This window comes from Mustela lutreola, chromosome 14 (assembly GCF_030435805.1).
Source record: "Mustela lutreola isolate mMusLut2 chromosome 14, mMusLut2.pri, whole genome shotgun sequence".
Classification (NCBI taxonomy): Eukaryota; Metazoa; Chordata; class Mammalia; order Carnivora; family Mustelidae; genus Mustela; species Mustela lutreola.
In genome coordinates, this window is record NC_081303.1 from 38,460,849 (window position 1) to 38,485,307 (window position 24,459).

Below are 24,459 nucleotides of genomic sequence, written 5' to 3' on the forward strand. Positions count from 1 at the left end.
GGTGGGGCCTGGACGATGGGAGGGGTGGGGATGTGGCAGGGTGGTGGGCGGGGCCGAGCAAGCAGGCAGGAATAAAGCAGGCAGGTGGGCAGAGCCAGAGCTGCTCCGGTGGGCAGGGCCGGATCTGTCTGAGGGCGGGGATAGGAGCGGAGTCCCGGCAGGTGGGAGGGCCCGGATCCGTCCGGGGGCGGGAATGGGGGCGGGAATGGGGGCGGGACGGTGGGTGGGGCTCGGGGGCGCCCTGCCCCGGACCTTCCAGGAGGAGGGGCTGGGAGGAGCGCTCGGAGGCGCTAGCGAGCCTTCCCAGGAGGTGGGCGCCGGGCCGCGGACGAGGACCGGCCAGGGGACGGGACTGCGACCGGGCTGCCGGCGGGGTCGGTCGCCAACCGGGGGCGTCCCAGGCCGCTTCCTGCTCTCCTCCCGGGACCCTCGGTGGCCGGCTAGTGCCGGGCTGGTGGCCGGTGGGTGGCCCACCGCGAAGCCCTGGCTCTGTCCAGGTCACTCGCACCCCACCTTTGGAAAGCTGTCAGACTTTGTCACGTTCGCTTTCGTCCCCACCTGGAACGGGGCAGATGGCTTCACTGTCTTAGAAAAGGGAGCCAGCCAGGCCCGCGGGTGCCGTGGAAATCCCAGAACTCTGCCCAGCTGCCTAAGGGCCTGAGCCCCGCCCACCGAGAGCACCGGGAAAGCAGGCTCCACGGTAAATATTGTTGGCCTTTATGTTATCAACAACCTGCCGATGAAGACAGGGGAAAGCACGGCTGGAATGACATCCTCCCAGGCGTGAGGGTGGATTTGGTTGATTTTCTTAGGAGTGAGGGGTGTGCTGCTCCAGGAAGCCTATCTGCAGAGACCATGTAGGGTGGGAATCGGCAGCAGGGGCCTTCTCGTCCCCGTGGGTTGTGTGTGTAGTCACTTAGTGTTTGAACACACCTGTCCTGCACAGTGACCCACAGACAAGCAGCTTAAGTAACCTCAGCATTCTTAGGGAGTGTCCCCGAGCAATGAATGACCCAATCAGTATGATGTCCAGTTTGAAGGTCAGGCACAAATAGGATGCTGTCCTCTTGCTCAGTGCCTGGAAAGGAGCCCTGGGGATGCTGATGCTGGCGGTCGCCACCCTGGGGAGCAGCCAGTGCCCCACCAGGTGAGTGTGGCCGAATCACTTTTCTCTGTGTTTACTCAGCCTGGCTGAACGTTGACAAATCTGTCCAGGACCCATGGACCCCTGACTTGCTTCATCCTTGTTCTCATGAATTCGAACACAGTGGCCAGCAACTTACCAGTGAGGCAGGCACAGCCAGTTACAGGGGACACGGTGGGGAAGGGCCGTGGGGGAAGTTCTGTGGTACTATGAACTAATCCCTTAACTGTGGGGTTGCAGGCAGGTTCCATGGGGTTCCAGAGGAAGGGCCCAGGCCAGAGCTAATTACTAAGCACACTTAAGCAGTCACCCGTGCCTCTCAGTCTCCACGGTACCCCCACCCTGAGTTGTCACGGGATTGTCCTGAGTGTGTCAGCTCTAAGCAAAGCAGGGAGTATTGAGTTGCTATGATCTGAATGCAAAGCTGGCCCTGCCAGGTTTTTGGCTTTGTATTTTTGGAAGAAAGACTTCTTAGGTGGTTGTGTCTAGCATCACAGAGCCTTCTTTGTTCATTTGTGTGCATGAGGAAGTTCAGCTTTGCTGAGTGTTGAAATCAGAATAGGCCTGCTTGTTCATTTCTGCATGCTTATAGACTCAGAAGAAAGCTCTGGAACGTGCAGTTCCTGGGTCCGGATGTGCTCATTTCGTGCTTCATTTCGTGGAAAGGAATGCAGCCGGCAGGTCCAGACTTCATTCTGGGTGCATGCTAGGGTGACTGCCAGCGCTGGCTTTGCAGCCCTCACCCCGTGTGCTCTGCTCTGCAGGGCTCACTCCAGGCTGTGGCACTGTTCCTGCCCTCCAGAGGCTCCAGGTTCAGGGTCATCCCTTGTGAGAGCCGCTGAATGCAAAATTGTGTGCTGTCATTTGCTGATTGAAAGACAGCCAGTGTGGGCTGCTCAAGACAGCAGGGCTTTGGGGAGCTACTTGTCTTCCTCGGGATTTAGAAATGGCAGTCAGGGACTGCGCCAGACAGGGGAAGAAGGCCCAATGATAATATTTGAAGGCTATGGATACTTACAAAGGCCCTCACTGTCAGCCATGTGCAGTCCAGATCCCCTGCCTCCCTTTTCAGCTCTGGCCACTCTCTTTGTGTCTCCTGACATGCTGACCTTCCAGAAGGCCTTTTTTGTATGCCTCACTTTCCTTACATTGTTGGGTCCCCCAATAATGGGTCCGTGATGAAAGGAGCGAGACTGATACAAAGCAAAGGTCAAGCAAAGCTTTATTTCACGCCAAGCATCAAGAATCAAACCAACCATCAAACAGACCGGTCAGGGCCGCCCCTTACAGAGAGGACCACCCCTCTCTGTTTCACCAACTAACTTATATACAGCAAAGACCATGTGGTTGGGCTGGCCACACACAGGTGGCCAATGAAATTGTAACACACAGAGAAAACTGCACAGTCATGCTAGGTGACCAATTGAATTACAATTTACCCTAGTAGACATTTGAACCAGCTTATCACCTTGGTCAGAATTGGCATACAAGGGGCGCCTGGGTGGCTCAGTGGGTTAAGCCGCTGCCTTCGGCTCCGGTCATGATCTCAGGGTCCTGGGATCGAGTCCCGCATCAGGCTCTCTGCTTGGCGGGGAGCCTGCTTCCTCCTCTCTCTCTCTCTGCCTGCCTCTCCATCTACTTGTGATTTCTCTCTGTCAAATAAATAAATAAAATCTTTAAAAAAAAAAAAAAAAAGAATTGGCATACAAAAGGTGCTCCAAGGGCGGGGCCCATACCCCTGGTAGCTAGGAGACAGTATGCGCCCCCACTGATTGAATACCTCCACCTGGCCTGACCCACCCTTGTATTTGGGCTTTGTTACCTGGGACTAGTTTCTGGGACTTGTTCATAAGTAAGTTCCCCTGGACAGGTGGCGGGGCGCGAGTCAATTTAAGTTTTACAACAAAATGTCAGTTCAACCGGGGTGGGGCTGCTCTGGCTGAATAGGCCCTTACAGCATTTGCTCTCCTGCCCAGGGTGTCCTGTTGGGTAATCCTCTGCATGTCAGAGAGTACCTTCTCCAATGAAGACAGGCAGAGCTGGAGAGCCCCTTCTCTGGCTTCCATTGCTCTCTGCATGGACCTCTGTAGGTGCTCTTGCCCCAACCCCCCATTGCCCTTCAGACGGGAGGGGTCTTTGCCCCACTTCCTGCAGCAGGGCCACATCTCCCTCATCTAGGGACCCTCTGAGCCACTGCTGGTGCTGGCACAGAGCAAGCATTTGGTAAATAATCCTTGGTTGCAGCCCAGCCACACACAGGACACAGGGAAGTGCGTTGCCCACTCGGTGCAGAAAGTGTGGGCTGAGCATTTTTCCTGGAACTGTGAGACTGAGTACATTTAGTAGAGCCAGATCCCAGGGGGCTTGAGGAGTTTGTGTTCAGTGCAGCAGCAGGAGTACAAACCCCAGAAGCCCCCACAGCCCCCAGGACAGAATGCAGGTCCTTCTTGGCAGCAGAATAGCCTGTCTAGCCCCAGCCCCACCGGTCCCACAAGCTCACAGCTGCACCTTCCCAGCCACTCTGCCTATGGGGGCCTGGGCTCCCTCCCACCCTTGACCATGCTGCTTGGCAGCCTCTGTGGAGACGGCTCCCTGCTCTCCCTGGCTGACGGCTCCCGTGGCAGAGCATGGTGGTGTCACGAGAGACGGGTCCACTGACATGCTTCTCACTCTGAGTCCAGGTGAGGCCAGAGCCAGTTACTTGGGAGCATGAGTGCTGGGGATAGTCCAACCTGTGGGAGCAAAGGGGATCCATGAGCCAGGGGGTGGGGGGAGGAGAAGGGAGAGGTGGAAAATGGAATGACAGAAAGACGGGAGCAAAGTCAAGGATGATAAAGGAGGCGGCTCGGGTCATGATCCCAGGGTCCTGGGATCGAGCCCCGCATCGGGCTCTCTGCTCGGCAGGGAGTCTGTCTCCACCCTCTCTCTGCCTGCCTCTCTGCTTACTTGTGATTTCTGACAAATACATAAATAAAATCTTAAAAAAAGAAAAGAAAAGAAAAGATAAAAGAAACAGGGGCCCAAGAGTCCATGCTACAGAAGACACTGGGGAGATTCAGACAAGAATTGAGGAGGAGGTGGTGGTCTCCAGGAGGGGGCACCCGTAGGGAAGGTGGGGGGCCAGCAGAGGCCAGCTAATAGGCAGTAGAGACAAGGGGCCCTTCTAAGGCTCCCAGTCTGAGGGACTGGCCCTGAAGGGAGCAGTGATCCAATCAGGAGAAGATGCTGTTTGTCTTAATGATAAGAGATCTGACCCCTGTTTGGGAAACAAAAGTGGGAAGACCCTGCAAGCTTCTCCAGCCACACACCTGGCTTCCAGGTCACCCTCATCATGATAAGCATACAGAAAGGGGACAAGGGAAATTAAACTTGTCAAGGATGCCCAGATGGTGGCCATAGGAGGACAAGAACCTGACTTTCTCCTCCCCCTGCCCAGGGCTTTGGCCCTGGGGCCCTGCATCTTGGAAGTTACCACCCACAGCTAATTGGAGCCAAGTCTCTGGCCAAGTCCACCCCACCCAGAATGGAGCCCAGCCTCGGGGCAGTCAGCCCAGGGTGGATCCCACCTCATGAACCTCCCTAGGGTTGAGAGCAGGGGTGTGTTCCCCAGCCGGCCCTGTTCCCAGTCCAATCAGAGCCACCAGTGAAATCTTCCCTCCCACATTCCTCCCTGCCCCTGGCTGGGGAGACCCAGGACCCTTCCTCCTGGCCTGGCTCCCCCCTCACCCTCCCTTCTCAAGCGCAGTGTAATCTCTCTTCTCGATTTCCATTCTCCTAGTCTAACTCTAACAGATCAAAGTTTAATAGGTTTTCCTTCCCTGTGCCTCCTGACAGCTGCCTCAATTTACATCACAATGACGATAATTTCTGCCTTTGCAGAGATCTGTCATTCAGGGGATGCAATGGGGCACTTCTCAGCTTTCTGCTGGGGGCTTTGGCTCCAGACCTTGCAGCTGCCCCTCCAGGCACTTTGCTTGGCCACCTGCACGCTGACTTTACCAAGTTGCATTTGGGGGCACTGTGAGAGCCTCAGATGTGAATTTTCTGCAGAAGGAGAGGGATATTCAGTTCCTTGGTGAGCTCTCTATTCTCAAGGAGTTTAAAGGGAGTCCTGCTAGTTGTTGGTCTTTAAAAATCACCCAAATGGAATTACTTTCTTCAGTCAGATGTTTTAAACCTGTACTAAGGAATGTGTAATGAACAGACCGAAGAGAAGCCATTTTGTTGGGTTTGCAACATACTGTCTCCAGAATATGGGTGCCTCTGCATGCCTCAGTGGTGTGGAGGGGACCACCACTGAAGACATTAAAGGCCATCAGGCAAGATTTTACATAACTTCCTGAAGACATTAAAGGCCATCAGGCAAGATTTTACATAACTTCCTGTGAGGGCGGAAAAGGGAAGCAGCAGATCGCCCCAGTATTGGGAGAAGCTCCGTTTCCTTCTCATTGCTCTCCTTCGGTGGTTCCTAAAGGGAAGGAGCGCGTTTCCAGCGAGGTGCCCTCGGATAAATGATGTCTTCTGTGTACTTAGGCAAGAAGCGTTAGCGGGTTTCGTGTCAGTAACCGGTTGCTCTGGGTTGGGCACGGGGGTGTCCCTGGGGAAGTACACTTTCTGTCGCCAGTGCAAGGATGATTGCACTGGTGCTCAGAGAGGCGAGGCGCTGGCTCCAGGTCACACGTCCATTAAACTGGTAGCCAGCACTTGAATCCAGCTGCAAACTTGGTCCTCGTTCCGATTCTCCCAGCCCATCAGATGTAGAGCTCCGAGCGCGCGTGGGCGGGGTGGACAGTCCCTTCTGAGACCGGGCTGGGGAAGAAGACGTCCGGGTGGGAGCGAGCCCCGCTCCCCGTGCGCCTCCTGTGGGCCCGCGGAGCTCGTTTCTGCCTCCCCCTGCCGGTAGGCGGGAGGGGGGGGAGCGTCCCGCGCACCTGTGTGCTCCGCTGCGCCTGAACCCGTGAGGCCTGTCCCACCCCCTCCCAGAGGCTTCAACTGATCCCCCTTTGCAACCATTTGATGCTACACCTTCAGGGCTGTGAAGAGTTGGGGGCGAACTCAGAAGTGATCCCGCAGCATCTCGTCAGCAGTGAGCAGTGACGGAGGAGAAGCCACTTGCCACTCAGGCTGCCGGTGGTGGGTCGGGGAACCCGCCCGGTTAGGATCTCCTGGAGGCTTGCTCCAAGGGCGGACTCTCAGCTCCCAGCCCAGCCTGCTGACTTAACCAGCTTAACCAGCAAGGTCTCCATGTGATTTCTGTGCAGAGCACCCACTCAGGCTCTCTACCTGCTTCCCGGTGTATTCCACTTTGGGTATTTTGGAAGATCAAAATGATGACTAAGTTTGCCGCTGGATGTAAGCCCCAGTCCCCAGTGTAACAGCTGCGTGAGCTGGAGCAAGCGCCGGGCCACTCTGAGCATGGGTGAGATCATGTCTGCAGCGAGGCCAAGCGCGAGACATCTCCCACCGGCAGGACCCCTCCTTCTCCATCTGAGCCCTGGTGGTGTCTTCCTCAGTGTTGCCTCACTCGACCCTAACTTACCTAGCCGGCCTGCTTAGAAGTGTCCCACTCTGATGGCAACCTTCGCGTTTGCCGCAGAAACCCGCAAGTCCCGTGCTCACCTCGGTGCAGTGAGCTTACCCTGTGTCCCTGGCTTGGTTGAGCCTCAGTCGCCAAATGCCGGCAGGGATTTCATGGAAGGTCCCACAAGACCCTTCCTCAGCACCGCTCTGATTCCGTGAGGAATGCTTTTGATTGTGAAAGGGTAGAGTTTCCCTCTCTGGGGTCCCAGGGAAGCAAGTTGCCTGCCTGCCTGGCTCCGGCAGCCACCTTCTGAACAGGGGCTGGGCCCGAGGTTTCCAGGAACCTTCAGCTCTCAAGTTCCACGTGCCTTGACTCACAAAACGGTCTTGGTTTTTTCCAATTAAAATTCTGCTCCATAAGAGACCCAGCTGTAATTGCGAATTCCTCCACAAAGACAATCGCTGTATGGCATAGCAAAACAGTACACAGTGGCCCCTGGGAGGCTCCGTTCCTTGAGCATCTGACTTGGTTTCTGCTCAGGTCATGAAATTGAGCCCCGTGTCCCGCTCTGTGCTCAGTGCGGAGTCTGCTTGAGATTCTCTCTCCTCCCTCTGCCGCTCCCCACTGCTCATGCGTGCTCTCTCTCTCTCTAAATAAATAAATATAATCTTTAAAAAGCAAAAAAGAAAAGAAAAACACATGAATAACGTTTTCAGTTTCTCCTCCTTAATTAGCTTCTCTCCTTTAGGAAAAGCAAAGCCCTGTCTCTTGATTTTACCAAATTAGCTGACCACCCCCATCACTGATGAAGCTCCTGTGGTCTCAGGAATGGAAGCAGTGGAACAGTCGGGGGCCTGGGCCCCTAGAATGAGGAGGCCATGTCTGGAGCTCCCTGTGTTAGGCCTTGGAGGTGAGTGTTCCTGATGGAAATAAATCTTCAGAGAATCAGCAGGGAATATTACTGGGGTGTTTAAGCTATACTACTTCAGGTATATAGCATGAATAAAAATGGGGTCCCTGCCCTCAAGGATTGTGCACTCTTGGGGGTCAGGCATGACATAATGAATATGTTGTCATACGGGTGTGACTGGCACATCAGGGCAGGGAGATAAAATGGGCCCAGAGGGGCGTGAAGATTGTTTGGTAGGGGAGCTGACCCTGGATGAGCCCATGGGATGGACAGAAGCCCTCCAAGCCTGGAGTCCAGGAGGATAGGTCCCAGGACTGCAGCCTAGGTCTGGGGCAGAGGACCAGATTGCTACCAGGTGGGCAGGCTGGCTGAGTTCATCCACAGTCCGTGGCACCTGGCCCTGAAGCCTTTGGCCCCCAAGAGTGTGACCTCCAGGGGCACAAGGAGCCAGTGAGGCTGCTGACCAGAGCTGAGTGAGAGGGGCGTGTGTCACTGGGGGACCAGCTGGGAGTTCTCCGCCCTGCCCAGGTGGGGGTGGGGGCAGAGCCATGTCCAGAGGGGAGGGGAGTCGATGCTGGCAGTGTCCTGGGGTGAATCTCGCAGGACTGGCCACCAGCTGCACCGAGGTCACACTGGAGGCTTCTCCCAGTCTGACCTTGCCTATTGCTCTAGGGTTGAAGAATATGTAGGCTGAAGATGGAAATACACAACAAAGATTGGCAAGGGTCAAATGGGCTTGGAATTTGGAGGGAGTGCTACAGGTGCCCAGAGGGATATTTCCAGCTGTGTCCAGATGAGTGGGAAGAACAAGGGACAGACTCACTCTCGGATGCTGATGGTGTAGCGCTCACAGGTAAGTGCTCCCTGCCAAGAGGGACATGACCAGATCGGCTCCCGCCCAGACCAATCCTTTCAGGGACTCAGAGGATGCACACCAGTCCCCAGCATGCTGGCAACAGTGCCTGCGTGGGTGGGGGAGAGGGGAGTGGTGGCCTCAGAGCAGGAGGGATGGCCCAGAGGCGGGATGAGGCGAATTCAGTCACTCAGGGGACACCTGCCACATGGTACGTCCTGGCTGCTGGCATCATGGCAGAGAACAAAAGAGAGGACACCTGTCCTCAGCAGCAGAATTCTGATTTACAGAAAGATGGCTTTTAGAAAAACATGGCCCTCAGGACAGCGTGGCCTCCCAGGTGCCCCCTGGGAGGTTTGTGTCTGCGGGATGCCGTGTTCTGCTGGTAAACACGCGTGTCCTTTGACTCCACTTGGTGTCCTGGCCTCGAGCCTTTGTGCAAGGTGGACCCAGCCCTCCACACCTGCCTTCAGATACAGTTCGGGATTTTCCCTGCTATGTGAACTCTGGAGAAACTCTCACCATCCCCATTTGGAAATGAACTTAGTGTTTTTCTCAGTGAGACCTCTGTGCCTGCCCACTGTGGGCCACCACCAGCCCAGCTCAGACTCTGGGTGCTTACAGGGCCCAGGACCAAGAGGGTCTGTGAAGGATTGAGGGGCCCCCCCTGGCTGGGGCTAAGTTTGAAGACGTGCCCAGAACTCATCTGAGCTTAGCCAGCCTGTCTGCTGTCCCAGCCATTAGCTCAGGAAAGGGCACTTGCTCCCTTAATGGCTGGGATCAAAGCTAAGTGGATTTGACTGAAATGGGAGGGCTGCTGGCTCTCTTCCCCCCACTCTCATTATCATAATTAACAGTGCTTGGCAGGGGTGATGGGCCATACTGACCGTGCCACTCCCATGGCCCTCAGAGTCCAGACCCCAGCTAGCGCACGTACATGGACTCACGCTGTCTCTGGCCTCTGTGACCGGGCATGATGTCCTTGAGGATCGCCAGGTCACACCGAGCATTGGCATCTCCTCTGCATCAAGACTGACTCGGACATTGTGTGGACGCCACGTCTTGTCAACCTACTCATCTGTCAGTGGACGTCCCCACTGTCCCCAGACCAACTAAACCATCTCTTGGTGCGGACCCATGTACCTGTACTGTTTTCACGTCTCTGGTGATTTCGAAGGACAGCTGAGTTCAAGAACCCTCCATCTACACCAGGGAGTCTCCGGTTTGCGTGTGCAGAAAATTCACCCTTGTTGAGAGTCCAGAGGCCTGTTGTAAGGCTGTGTTCTGTCCCTGCACTTCCTCCTCTGGGCTCCCCAGGGACTTGGACCTGCCATCCCGGGAGAGACTTTCCTTGCTTGTCTGTCCTTTGTTGAAGTGGAAGCACACCAGGGCTGGGGAACAGATGCACCCAGGTCCCTGAGCCTCTGAGATCTTGAGTCCACGCCAGACCCAGCAGGTCCCTGAGCCCATCCTGCAGGCTCACCAGGCTCCCAGATACACGGCAGCTTCTACCTTTCCTGAACTGGAACCCTTAGCCTTGAACTGGAGCACAGTCCCTGCTGATGTAGTGCGTGGTATGAATAACCATCTCGTTTGATTCACGTGCTAGGAGGTGCGGATTTCATGTGAGCTTGTGAGTAGTTTCTTAGGTTTAAATGAAGAAAACCGGGCCCAGCTGAGCCACCCCACATTTGAATAAACGCGACACACTTGGCAACCTGTCACGGACCTTGGTTCCCCACGCACATCTGCTGTCACAGTGGTCCACCTGCTTCCAGGGATCCCCTGTGCCCCCTGTCTCCCTCAGCTCAGTGCAAGCCTGGGACACAGGCTCTGCGGCCCTGAAGGTGGAGGTGGCCTACTGTCCTGTGTCTTTCACAGCTATATAACACCTCTGTGACTGTGCTACCTTCTCTCTATCAGGTGGTTTTTCGGTACCACTGGGGAAGATTTAGATGCTAGCCCCTCTCCCCAGAATCCCTGTTTCTGTTGCATGAATTTGTGTAGCATGGGATTCTGGGGGGAGGAACGCGTGTGTCGCTGGATGCACACACCATTAACACCGTAAGGCTTGTCCATCTTGTGCTCTGTAATGATTCAGGAGCGCATGTCCGTGTCCTGCACCTGCCGCTCCCAGCAGCTCTAGGTGTCCGCTCTCTGCAACAGAGCCTGGGGAGAAGTGAGTGGGTCCTGTGAACTTTGCTCCACGTGCGCACACCCTTCCTGCGCCCCCTGCTTTGCCCCACGTAGAGGCCCTTGGTCTTCTGTCTCGGATTGTCCACACCTGCTGTCGCGTGCTGCCTGCCACCTTCTCGTGGACGTCTGACGGGGTCTGGAGCAACTTCGCAGCTTGCTTCTCATTGTTAGATTCGACATGCCCTGCAACAGGACCTGTTCGAATTTACTTCAACCCACGTTGGCTTCTGGCTCCCATTCCAGGACCCTCCACTTGGGCAGTCACACCTCCCCACACCTGTCAGCTTACCTGTCCTGGAGCTTGACCCCCAAAGCCCCCTTCAGAGGTAGAAATAGTGTTTCACACCTTCCTGCATTTCATACGATAATCAGTCTGCATAGTCCCTTTGTGGTACAACATACACCTAAATAATTTTCTTTAAAATCTGGCCTTACCCATCTCACTGTACCATAGACCTGACAGCTCAGCATCTTGGAGTGTGTTGTGTGGGGCTCCCGTATAGCACTCGTTACCGCGGCAAGTTCAGGGCCAAGCTCTGAAACACGCATTTGGGGGATGACTCCAGGCAAGCAGTTGCCTGGAACAAGGCAAAATCGAAACTAGGAAATTTGACTCTGTTATTCTGAGCCAGTGTTCTTGCTTGCATGTCTCTGCAGGGGGTTTTCTGTCTGGTTACAAATTCATTCTGATGTTTGAACAAAATAGCAGCTGTGAGACAGTCAGCAGTGTGGGGGTCAAGTGAGCTCTTCCTGCAAATACTGCTGGTTTGGTACCAGGACACATTTGTCTTATATTCACTAAAATCCTTATTTGTGAAATCAAAGTTTCTATTCTGTTCAAGGACAAAGGTTGGCAAACTGTGGTATTCGGACTGCAAAGCCTGAAATATTTACCATCTGGCCCTTTGTAAAACTTTTTTAAAAAACGTTTTTTATTTATTTATTTATTTATTTATTTATTTATTTTTAAGATTTTATTTATTTATTTGACAGAGAGAAATCACAAGTAGATGGAGAGGCAGGCAGAGAGAGAGAGAGGGAAGCAGGCTCTCTGCTGAGCAGAGAGCCCGATGCGGGACTCGATCCCAGGACTCTGAGATCATGACCTGAGCCGAAGGCAGTGGCTTAACCCACTGAGCCACCCAGGTGCCCCTAAAAAACGTTTTTAAAGGATTTTTTTAAAGGGTTTTGTTGTTGTTGTTGTTGTTGTTTTCTTTTTTTTTTAACTTACGCATTTGAGAGAGAAAGACAGAGAGGGAGTGAAAGCATGAGCAGGGGGAGGGTCAAAGGCAAAGGGAGAAGCAGGCTCCCCACCGAGCAGGAAGCCCAATGTGGGGCTCGATTCCAGAACCCTGGGATCATGACCTGAGCCAAAGGCACACGCTTAATGGACTGAGCCACCCAGGCGTCTCTGCAGAACGTTTTCTGAGCCCTGTTCTGGAAGGTGAAATGTGCTGGTTGTTCCACGTGAGTGATAAGCTGGAAGGAGCCAATGTCAGGAGGTCTGTGAAGCCCCGAAGCTAGGGGCAGTTTGGTTTGTTATGTGTATATGCATTTTTGGAGATCAAGGAATCAGAGCTATGGGAATCTCAAAAGGGTCCATGACGTCAAAGTATTAAGAACTGCTGTAGAGTGTGGTCTGCGGCTGGGCAGGGAGGCTGGTGTACGTGTGTCCCTGCCTGTTGCTTTAGGGCCGTGTTCCCACTGTGAGACAGGAAGAAGGTTGCAGGAAACAGAGTGTGGTCTTCCCTAACCTCGTGTCTCCCACATCCTCTGTATTTTTCCTGCCTCTTTCTAAGCACATTTGAGAATCTGTGTGTTTCTAGGAGAATCTGCCTCCTGAGAACCACGTCTCCCACTGCGTGGCCCAGTGTGGACCACCACAGCTGCACCAGATTCTGGAATCGCAGCCCGGAGCATGTGCCAGGAGGCGCCATCCCGATGCGGGTCACCACCAGAGACCCGCAGTCTCTCATCTCTTCTCCGTGAAGGTGCCAGGCTGCCCTTCCCTGGCTGGTTTGCTCAGGAATCGGGAAGGCAGGGATGGTGTTGTCCCAGAGCTGGTGGCTGCGCAGGGCTGGCGCTCTTCTGGGGCTGCTGTGGGGCCGTAACCCCACATCTGGCCTCACCCGTTCCTACTTGCTTTCTGGTGGGTCTCCACTTTATCCTCCGAGATCACCCTGAACTTGAGTCCCACTTCCCAGAATGCAGGTGTGTCTACTGTAAACTCAAGTACACTGGCTCCAAGGCCCACCTGAACCCAGAAGAAATTCACTGAGGAAGGAAGAGGCAGTTCTGCTATCAGGACTCCGTGAGATCATCCCTGCGAGAGAACCGCAAGCTACGTGGGTGGAGAGGCAAGGGAAGAACTTCCGGCTTTAATCATCCTGTGCCTCTGGTGAGCGGGGACAGGAGGGACTGGAAGCTTTGCCTCTGGGCCGCAGTGATGAATGCAGCAGCTTTCTACTACAAATGTTTAAATCCCCAAACTTTTCCATTTTGAAATGGAATCACAGCTCTAATCTAATTCACCCATATGCATAATTTTAATGAGATCAACATAAGGTGCCCTAACAGGAATATCCAAAAGAAATTAAAGGGAAAGTCATTTATGACAAATTAATAGAAGCTGCACGCGAGGAGGCAAAATGAATGATTTGGACTCTCCCCTTCATGTACTGGATTTAAGAGTCATAAGAAAATACTCAATGGACATTCCTTAAACTTTTTTAAAAATTACATTTGACATTTAGAAATGAGGGCTGAGTAAACTGGCTCACACACACGCGCACACACTCATGTGTGCACACACGTGCCTACAGACAGATGTGCGGCACCCTTGTGAACACGTGCACACACGCAGAGGTGAGTGCACACACTTGTGCACACGTGTGTGTGCACAAAGCACACATGCGTATACACACACACATGCATGTGTACCCACACAGTTCCAGGCGTCCCCCCACCCCGGGGCCTGCGCACCATGAAGGGATTTTCCTGGAAGGGTGAATAAGTCCCCCTAAAGCTCCAAATGGTAAAGGTACAAGCTTCCCTAGATTCACAAGGTGGTCATGTACCTGGAAAAGTCAGTATTTAGGAAAACAGTGCGAGCAACATGCCGTTGGCCCCAAGAAGAGAGTCAGGCTCTGAGGTGATTTTGAGCATGGGTTTCACCCCTGCGGTGGCCTGGTGGGACAGCCCCCTGCTGCGGGTGCCCAACCAGCCTCCTTGCTCCCTGGGAGGCTTCTGTCATCTCCTCTCCATGATCAGAAACCCCTGTAGCCTCCCACATGCTCACGGGATGCTCTGGCCGAGGCGGCTTCCCCATCGGGAGCTCCTGAATTTCTAGGACAATTCGTGGATAAAATGCAGTTTTCTTCTTAGCAGAGGCAGTTCCTTCCGCAGATTGCCAGTGGGGTGACTCATTCCCCTTTGTTTCTCCTTTTTAGCAGCACACATCCTTCCCAACGCTTGGTGCACTGACAGCAACATCGCTGTCAGAGAGACAGTCAGCAGACAAGGAAACCCGTGGCTGCACAAGGTGATTGAGGGCTTGGGATCGTGGCTTTCACAGAAACACACAGGGTAGTTTCCAAAGAGTCAGGGGTGGGGAGTTGTTGCAACTAGTGAGTGTGGGAAAAGACTCTTGAGGAAGTGTGGATGTGAGATCTACCCATGGGAGCGGCATACAGGAAGCAGCACGTGCCAAGGTACTGAGGTTGGACAGATTTGGAGGATGCAGATGGAGCCCCGTGTGACGAACTCCCACCAGACGCTGGGCCTCTCCTTTTCCTGTTCTTTCCTCCTGTCTCTGCTCAAAACATCATCGGCGGGGGTGGGGGGGGTGGGGGGCGGGGGGAGGGGGCTGGGGATGGAGGGGTGGGGAGGAAGGGGGGCGGGGTGGGGAGGAGGGGCGGGGGGGAGGGGGAGAGGTGCTCTCCTGGCCACTCCACAAACAGCTGGCGGCCCCTTGCCCTGGCAGTCCTGGTCTCTGTGCTCCCGGTAGATGGTTGATGTTCCTTCTTCAGTTGGGTGGCGCCCTTTTCCCACTTCCCTGCACTATAACAAGCCTGCGGGGAAGAGTGTGGTCTGTTTGTTCACTCCCTTCTGTGTCCCAAACAGCGCCCAGCACATGGCAGACATGCAGATGATGCTCGGGAAGACAGGCGGAGCCAGACTGCAGAAGTGGGAGGAGGGGAGCCGCCTGGGGAAGACAAGGAGGGGCCAGAAGTGAGCGGGGATGGGGCCGGGCGGTGGGGGTGGGGGTGTCTCCAGGCCCCAGGGAGGGCGAGTGGCCCATGGGAGGTGAGGGGCCTCTGCTGCTGCGGCCCTGGTCCCCTGCCTCGGCCTCAGGTGGGAATGGCAAAGAAATGAGGGGCCCTGGTCGACAATCTCGCTCCGCGGAGTTCTTCCCCTTCATTAGTAAATGTGCGGTTTGGAGGCTTGGAGTCAACTCCGGCTCCACGCCCACTTCTTTTTTTTTTTTTTTTTTTAGATATTTATTTATTTATTTGATAGACAGAGAGAGATCACAAGTAGGCAGAGAGGCAGGCAGAGAGAGAGGGGGAAGCAGGCTTCCCGCTGAGCAGAGAGCCTGATGTGGGGCTCTATTCCAGGACTCTGAGATCACGACCCGAGCCAAAGGCAGAGGCTTAAACCACTGAGCCACCCAGGCGCCCAACGCCCACTTCTGATTTGCTGTAATCTAGGTGTCTCAGCCTCAGGGTTTCCATGGAAACCCCACCACAGATCAACCCCAAGGCGGAGCAAAACCTCCACAGAGTCAAGGTCCAGCTCCACAGGACGCTGCTGCTGAGGCAGCGGGGTAACGCTCTGTGCAGACCCGCACCTGCTTCCTGTTTCCCTCCTACCTTCGCCCCATTTTCCCTCCTGAGAGTCACAGAGTACTTCCTTCCTTTTGGAGGTTCCACAGAGAGCCGGCCGAATGCGCCCCGGGCACAGGAGGTGGGGCCTCTCTCCACCTGGTGTAGGGCTGGGGACACAAGCCAGATGCAAGTAGGGATGCCCTGACCTGAGACCTGCCCACCCCATCAGGCAGGCCATGTTGACCTGCCGTGTCTGATGCTTGTGGAGGGTGAGGAGGACCAGCGTTTGTGTGATCCGACAGGCCATGTGTGTATAGCGAGGGCAGCGGTGTGGACGGCCCATGCCCTAGGCAGGGTAGGTGGGGAGCTGCCACGGAGCCGTTGGCAGGGGAAGAGTGGTTCCTGGCAGGGGAGGGGGGAGGGGAACACAAATGTGTCTCTGCCTGCTGTTTTCTTCAGCTTCCTCGGCAGACCTTGAATGAGTGATTGCATGAACGAGTGAATGGGGACTTGTTGTAAAGGTCAGGTATTTCTGAGGGGCTTAGAACAGTGCTCACCACCCTGCACCGCAGTGCAAGTCAGAGAGAATAGCACCATCTACATGGACATGTAAGCCATGGCCACGCCTGCGGGGTCTCGGGGAGACTGTGTTTTCATCCTCCCTCCTTCCCCACAGGAGCATGGGAGGCTACCTGGACCTTCTTTTGGAGGTAGTGCTTGTGGTCAGCCCTGTGCTAACAATTCCTTCCTGCACCTCTGATGGCCAGAGGGCCTTGTATCGATCCTGCAACCTAACCCAGGTGCCGCCAGTCCCCAGCACCACCCAGATCCTCCTGCTTAGCTTCAACTATATCCGGACTGTGACAACCACGTCTTTCCCCTTCCTGGAGCAGCTGCAGCTGCTGGAGCTTGGGACTCAGTTTACCCCCTTTACCATCGGCAGAGAGGCCTTCAGAAACCTGCCCAACCTCAGGGTGTTGGACCTGGGCAAGAGTCAGGTGGATTTCCTGCATCCCGATGCTTTCCAGGGGCTGCCCCGCCTGCAGGAACTTAGACTCTTCCACTGTGGTCTGTCTGATAAGACATTAAAAGATGGTTATTTCAGAAATTTGGAGTCTTTGTCTCGCCTGGACCTGTCCAAAAATCAGATTCAAAGCCTTAACCTTCACCCTTCATTCTGGGAATTAAATTCCCTGAAGTCCATTGATTTTTCCCTCAACCAGATACCCGTCGTGTGTGAACACGAGCTTCAGCCGCTGCAAGGGAAAACGCTCTCACTGTTAAACCTCGCCGCCAATCAGTTGTACAGCAGGGGCTCCATGGACTGGGGCGCATGCATGAACCCATTCAAGAACATGGTCTTGGAGACCCTGGATGTTTCTGGCAATGGCTGGACTGCAGACATCACAGGCAACTTCAGCAGGGCTGTCAGTGGGAGCCAGATCTCTTCCCTGGTCCTGGCCCACCATATTATGGGGCCCGGGTTTGGCTTCCAGAACATCAGGGACCCCAACCGGGACACGTTTGCAGGCCTGGCCAGGAGCACGCTGCTGTGGCTGGACCTGTCCTATGGCTTCATCTTCTCCCTGAACTTCCGAGTCTTTGAGGCCCTCAAGGACTTGAAGCTCCTGCAACTGGCCCACAACAAGATCAACAGGATTGCAGAAGAAGCGTTTTATGGCCTCGACAGCCTCCAGGTTCTCAACATGTCCTACAACCTCCTGGGGGAGCTTTATGATTCTGATTTCTCCGGACTCCTTCAGGTAGCCTATATTGATCTCCAAAACAATCATATTGGGATCATTCAGAGCCAGACCTTCAGGTTCCTGAAAACGTTACAGACCTTGGATCTGCGGGACAATGCTCTTAAAACAATCTCTTTCCTGCCAAGCCTAGACACCATCTTCTTGGGTAGCAATAAGCTGGCGGCCTTGCCGGACATGGAACTTAAAGCCAGCTTCATCCACTTGTCAGAAAACAGGCTAGAGGATCTGGATGATCTCTACTTCCTCCTCCAGGTCCCCAACCTCCAGGTCCTCATTCTGAATCAAAACCGCTTTTCCTCTTGCAGCCGTGCTCGCGGCCCGGCAGGGAGCCTCAGCCTGGAAACGCTTTTCCTCGGAAGAAACATGTTGCAGCTTGCCTGGGAAACCGGCTTCTGCTGGGATGTGTTCAAGGGACTTTCACGGCTCCGGGTCCTGTATCTGAACAATAACTACCTGACCTTCATCCCGCCGGGAGCCCTTGGCGATCTGAGTGCGCTGAGGGGTCTCGACCTCAGCTCCAACAGGCTGATGGCACTTACTCCTGGTGACCTGCCCGCCAACCTGGAGGTGCTGGACGTGTCCAGAAACCAGCTCCTGACCCTGGACCCCAACCTGCTGGCGACCCTCACCGCCGTGGACATAACACACAACAAATTCATCTGTGAGTGTGACCTCCGTTCTCTCGTTGTTTGGCTCAACCAGACCAACGTCACCGTGTTTGGGTCTGGTGCAGACATCTCCTGCACGTACCCCAACGCACTCGCAGGGACCCCCCTCTCCTCTGTCTCCATGGAGGACTGTGATGAAGAGGAGGTCTTGAAGGCTCTACGGTTGTCTCTTTTCGTCTCCTCCACGGTGACCCTGACTCTGTTCCTCGTGACAGTCTTCGTGTCTACTAAGCTCCGGGGCCTTGGCTTCATTTGCTACAGGGCGGCCTGCAGACTGCTACCCACGGTCCAGGCCGAGTGCCACGAGTCCAAGTCGTACAGATACGATGCATACCTCTGCTTCAGTGGCAGAGACTTTGCATGGGTGCAGTGGGCTCTGCTCAGACACCTGGATGCTCAGTATAGTGCCCAGAACAGATTCAACCTGTGCTTTGAAGAAAGAGACTTTGTCCCGGGGCGGGAGCATATCGCCAACATCCAGGATGCCGTGTGGGGCAGCAGGAAGGTGGTCTGCCTCGTGAGCCGACACTTCCTCCGGGACGGGTGGTGCCTGGAAGCCTTTGCCTACGCCCAGAGCAGGTGTGTGTCTGATGCGGACGGTGCCCTCATCCTGGTGATCGTCGGGTCCCTGTCCCGGTTCCAGCTGATGAAGCACCGGGGCATTGCAGGGTTTGTGCGGAAACGGCACTACCTGAGGTGGCCCGAGGACCTCCAGGACGTGGGCTGGTTCCTTCACACACTCTCCCAGCACATTCTGAAGAGAGAGAAGGACACCATCAGGGATGGGAGCATCCAGCTGCAGGCTGTGGTGACCGTCTCCTAGCCAAGGAGCATTTCCCCCTAATCTCACGCCACGGATAACTCTTACTGTTTTGGGGTCCTGTTTTGGAGGTTTTTTGTTTTTTGATTTTTTTTTTCTATTAGGAAAACAACATAGCTCTGAATTCTCATAGCCTCATGATGCCTGGTCTCACTGACCCGGAAATGGAAAGGAATCTTGTTCTCTCCAGACTCACTGAACAGGACACACCTTCGTCATGGGAAGGGCACGAGGAGAGGCATCCCAGGTGGCTGAGAGCCTTTCTCTGGTGCTCGCTCAGTTGGCAAGGGGTGCCCTGTGCTCTGCAGAACAACACTGAGGAGGAAGAATGGAAAAGAGGGTGTGTCTCCTGCTTCCACCGCAGGGAGGATGCCCCTGCTGGGTGCCGGTCCTGCTCTGTCTGAGATAAGCACTGGCCCCACAGAAGCTGGCTGGAGAGGACCTGGATCTTGTCGAGACCATAGCACTCTCCCTGTTCCTCATGAGCTCTTCTTCACATGTGGCCTGTGTTCCCCTTCCTTCTCTCCCACACCCCGCTCATGCACGGTGCTGCACGGGGAGCCTCCTTCCAGGCCTGATTCTGCTGCTCGGGCGCTGTGTGACCTCAAGCACATGACAAACCCCTCTGGGCCTGCTTTTTTATCTGCAGGTCAGGTGCTATCTACCAAGGACCTCAGGCTTCTCAGATCTTCTCCTTGGTTACCTTGCTGGCCCCAAGGGCATGCACACACAGAGGGGCCTTCTGGAGGCAGTCAAAACTTCTCTGAAGTTGTATTTTGTTTTTAATCTTAAAAAAAGTCTCTGTATATTTTGCATTCTGTCTTTTTGTATGTTTATTTTAATACAGAAATGTTTTTCTGCAAAAGTATTAAGAAAATTTAAACCAAGGAAGGTATGCCAGAATATTGCTGGTGACTTCACACACAGCCCCCTAAGCCCAGCAGCCCCAGCTCGGCTGCCACATTTGAGGGGCGCCCTTAGGCCAGGGCCCAGTGTTCCAAAATGTCTTTCCTGTCCCCTGGCCCTAACTCCTCTGGAACATCCCCCCCTCCCCCAAACCCCGACCCTCCACCTCTTCTTTCTGGAAAGTTCTCCCAGCTCTGCCCATCCATCCTTGTGTTCTTCAAAACCCCACCCACTCAGCCTCCTGGGAGGCCTCCAACCCAGAATGCTCTTAAATTCTCAGCACCTAACCTGTTCTCCTAAGACAAGCACTTGTGACTTCCTGTGAGAGCTGTGAGCCTGACTGGCTGCTCACCACTCTGGGCTATAAGCTCCGTGGGAAGACCTTCCTTCTGTGTCCTACCCTCACTGGCTGTCAGAGACCATGAATGGTTTTGGGAAGGAATTCCTTCTCTCCGTCTTCCTCCTCGTCTTCCTGGCGAATTTCCTAGCACAACTGCCCTTTCCTGTAACCCTACAGATTTTTGTCACCGGCCTAGACAGAGCCCCTGATGGCAGGGACGTTGTCTTATTCCTCACTGTATCCTGAGCCCCATATGGTGCCTGATCCATAGCACATGCTTAATAAGGGTGTGGTGAATGGATCAAGTGTGCTGGGAAGCCCAGCTCCGGGGAGGTGATGGTGCTGGGTGGAGAGCAGAAAGGCCAGGAGCCCGAGGCTCATTTCAAACCATGCAGCATGGTGCGGGACTCCTGGGTGGGGGGGACGGTCTTAGCCTCTGTGAGCAACCAGGGGTTGGACTAGAATGAGGAGATGCAGAGATTAGATGGGGGGATGGAGGGGTGGAGGGATGAAGAATGGGGTGATGGAGGAATGCGGTGATGGAGGGTGGGGTGGTGGCGGGCCGGGGGGAGAGGATAGGGGGGATGAAGGGATGATGGGGATGGAGGAGTGGGGAAGAGGGCATGAGGGGTAGAGGGCTGGGGCATGGAGGGATGAGGGGGATGGGGGGCAGGGTGATGGAGAGATGGGGTGCTGGAGCGGTGGGATGATGCAAGATGAAGGAAGAGTGAGCGGCACCTGGATGGCTCAGTGGGTTAAAGCCTCTGCCTTCAGCTCAGGTCATGATCTTAGGGTCCTGGGATTGAGTCCCATATCGGTCTCTCTGCTCAGCAGGGAGCCTGCTCCCTCCTCTCTCTCTCTGCTGCCTCTCAGCCTACTTGTGATCTCTGTCTGTCAAATAAATAAATAAAATCTTAAAAAAAAAAAAAAGATGAAGGAAGAGAGAGAGAAGCAGCTTCTTGTGGGCGTTGTACTAGGAAACGCAGTGACAGAAAACACCCAAGGCGCTAAGGCTCTGCTGTAGGATCAGTTTGGACCAGGAATCAGGAAGATGGTAAAAGGCTACCAGCTCAGGACAAACCTTCCTGCCCCCGTGGGGCAGTCGTGCTTCTCCCCACGCTGCAGGAACCTGGTCTTGCGTCAGGACCGCTGGAAGGGCATTCCCTTGTCCTGATGGGGTGGGGGACTCGGGGGCCGTGCTCGCCCAGGTACCCCCTTGCTTTTGGGGGACTGTCCCCATGACTGTTTTCCAAGCCAAACCCGGACCTGTGGAAGGACAGGGGTGAGGGTATCTGGGATCAGTAGGTTGGAACAGGAGGATGGAGTCCGTTTCACAACCCTATCTAATCCTCTGACTTAAAAACCCTAATGGTAGTAATTTTCCTAATGAAACACATTTAGAAAGCACCTTTTTGATGTTTCTGTGTGGGGAGCTGTTCACCACAGATGTCCCGGCCACTGTTGAATCGACAGGCCACTCTTTATTCCTGAATTTCTCTTTCGAAGTGTCGCTACACAAGAGCTGTGGGAGGAAGGGCTGGTTGCGTCATGTTTGGACTGCGACAAGTGAACAGTGACTGTCTGTGGAAGTCCTGCTGCTTCCACAGGGACCCCAAGCGAAGCTGGAGATGCAAGTGCTACGGACAGACCATGCAAGGAATTTGCAGGACCTGCTTGGCGCTGTGGTTCGGGGTTACCTGGACAAGGTGGCCCCATTCCTGATTTTGTGCTGGAGATAGTGTTCGTTTTCTGAGGGCAGGCATCTCGCCTCACCAGAAAGGTCACCCCCCGGAGACATGATAAATCTCAGTGACATCATGTCTCACTGGGGCCCCAGGCCCTGCGGGAAGCAGGTGTTCCCTCAGAGTTTTCCCACTGCCCTGACCTGGGCTTGCCACTGGAGCAGCCCTGAGGGCTTAACCCTTGAGGCAGTGTTCCTGGTTTCTGATGGCCTTGGCCATCACTGGTCCGGGCTTTTCCCTGATGCTGCTATGTTATAAGGCCAGTGTTGTCCAGGCCTCAGGTCGTGCCAAGCCTGGAGAGGTTAGCAAACCCTCACAGGGTTTCTGTGTGCCGGGCCATTGTACACAAGAGGACTTTTTGGAGAGAGGGCCTGGAGTCACCACGTGCTTCTAAGGAAGACCGTGAGGCACAGGAGTCAAAGAAAAGGAGAGAGTCCGGTGTGGGCTGTTGGCCGGCACAGGCACAGCCCCTAGATGAGCCAGGGCTTCGTGCCCAGCGAGCATCCTCCGAGGACGCCACCGCGGAAAGCACTCTGCTCATGGCATCCAGCCGGCTGGGTGCTGTTGAACTGCTTGGAGCCCCAGGTCAGGGGGTCTCCGACGTTGACCCCCACCTCCCCACTAGAAGAAGCAAGGATCATGGTTCCAGCACAAAATTACTGTGTGTCAAGGCCAGGTGGGGCACGGAGAGCGCACGGGCCACCTGCTCTCTGCGAGGCTGGACGCCCATCCTTGCGCTCCGGGCAAAACCAGCCCGTTGTTTGAGACGGAAACCTGTGGGTGGTTCTCTAACACGAACACGGATCCCACGTGTACACGTCCATGGGTTTGTATACACATCTGCCCAGATGTGAGCTCTTCCTCAGCCAAGACGGGGAGTGTTTCTGTCACCTTGAGAACTCCCTCCTGCCCCTCCCCTGCAGAACCTGCCCATGCCCCAACACAGGCGGCCAGGGCCAGGGCTCCTGCCAACACAGGTGAGTGGAGCCTTCTAGAACTTCATGTAAGTACAGTCATTCAGTTAACCAACCCCCTGTACCTGGCTGGACATTGAGCGGTTTGCTCCTCTTCCTGTGTTTGATGGAGTCACCAGCAGGCATCTGTTGTGTCTCCCACAGAGGCTCGCCCTCCCCCACAGAACGGGGCTGCTGCGCATGGAGCAGGTGCAGCTGGTCCTTCACGGCTCTTTGCACCTGCTCCCATTGCTCTGGGGTAATTAACCGGGGTGAGGGGGTTGCAGGATAGTGTCCATCTGGCACTTTCCAGAATGGCTTTCATGGCTGCCAAGGGCATGAGGCTCTACTGGCCCCACGGCCCTAGCCTATGGCACCTGGCCTCCCACCTGCTTTTTCCTGCGGATCCTTGTGGTGAGCACCAGCACAATCAGGAGCCGGGTGACCCAGGGTGAAGGTGGGAAAGGCTGTTGGGGGCCGCCTCTGCCACCCGCCTGTACCTGCTGTGTCCGGGCTTCTTGCTGGAGGCCCTGAAAGCCGGCGGCCAGCGGACACACCCCTGCGCATGGCCCCAAGCACTGCGCCATCTTCCACACTTTCACAGGATGAAACACAGACCCATGAAGGATGAGCAACCCACTCAGCCGGTAAGCTGTCCACACTGGGGTTCTCCAGACTCTTCTGTTCAACCCCACGTGGGGCCTGAACTTGATTCATGACTCCGGGGCAAATTGGCAAACTCCTCTGAGATTACGTTTCCTCACTTGTTTTATGGGGTGAAGAGCAGGGTTTTATGATGTTATCCAAGCCTGTCTGGGTGCTTGGCGTCTTGCTCAGGTGTGACGACCCTGAGGGTCTTCACTAGTTCTGCTGCTGTGTCTCCTGAGACAGACAGTCCCTGTGGGGCAGTGTCTGCTGCCAGGGACAGCGAAGTCCTCCTCCTAAGCAAGGAGGGCCCTTTGGGACTGTCAGGGACCAGCCCACGGGGCCGGCAACAAAACCAGTGAGAGACACGTGCTCCCCGCTCCCATCTGAGGTCTGAAGTGTGCTTATGTTTGCACTAAGGAAGCTATGCTCTTTCCTCCTCTTAGAACCTCCTGCGTATCTGAGGATGAACCCTCGCATGTATTATTTATGTCAGGAAAAATAGTGGCATTTCAACAACGTTCTCAGCCACCCCTCTTCACCCTCACAGTGCAGACCCCAGCGAAGCTAGGTGGAGGCTTAGGATGAGCTCTATCTGCTTTTCCACACCTGACACCCTGTGACGAGTACGGGCGGATGGAGAAAGCAGACATGACCGCTAGATGGCAGCCTTCGTGTCTGGGCCTTCGTGTCTGGGCCTTCGTGTCTGGGCCTTCGTGTCTGGGCTGGGTCTTTGCACAGAGAGTTCCGAAGGGCAGTGGCGGTCTGGGGCCTTCTGTGGTCCCAGGTCCCAAGATCGATGGCTGGCAGTTGTTGGGTATAGTTTCATGAGTTATGGGTTATGCAAGGTCAGCAGACATTAACTGGTTATAGATCTACTCTTCTGACCTGTGTTTAAAGCAGTTGATGCGTAAAAATTTGACTTTGGTTCTGGCAGGCTTGGTACTAATGGTCCTACCCCACCAAGAAGCAAACCCTACAGGGTTCTCTTGTAACCCATTATACAGGACACCCCTAAAGAAACCAGTAGGCAGGGTGCAGGGTCTCCTTCAATCACTCCACGTTCTCCTCCACTGTAGGGCCCATTCAGAGAGCTGCAGGGTTGTCCCCAGACTGCTGCCTGAGTGGCTTGGATCCCCCATTCCCGCACCGTGTCTCAGCCATTGCAT

At 54.8% G+C, this 24,459-nt stretch overlaps 1 protein-coding gene across 12 annotated transcripts; it reads left to right on the top strand.

Annotated features, from left to right (window-relative positions):
* Positions 1–240: 240 nt before the first annotated feature.
* On the top strand, positions 241–19,519 carry TLR5 (toll like receptor 5). 12 transcript variants are annotated; one of them, XM_059146104.1, is made up of 8 exons: positions 241–700; positions 1,041–1,147; positions 7,400–7,575; positions 8,248–8,428; positions 12,451–12,615; positions 12,829–13,022; positions 14,074–14,165; positions 16,127–19,519. In XM_059146104.1, exon 8 carries the CDS (start codon positions 16,131–16,133, stop codon positions 18,705–18,707), a length of 2,577 nt encoding a protein of 858 aa, XP_059002087.1. In that variant the 5' UTR covers positions 241–700; positions 1,041–1,147; positions 7,400–7,575; positions 8,248–8,428; positions 12,451–12,615; positions 12,829–13,022; positions 14,074–14,165; positions 16,127–16,130; the 3' UTR covers positions 18,708–19,519. The 12 variants fall into 12 exon arrangements, 10 of the variants coding, with proteins under 10 accessions (XP_059002087.1, XP_059002094.1, XP_059002091.1 ...); XM_059146111.1 differs by having other exon boundaries at positions 14,077–14,165; XM_059146108.1 differs by having other exon boundaries at positions 7,414–7,575.
* Positions 19,520–24,459: the final 4,940 nt, after the last annotated feature.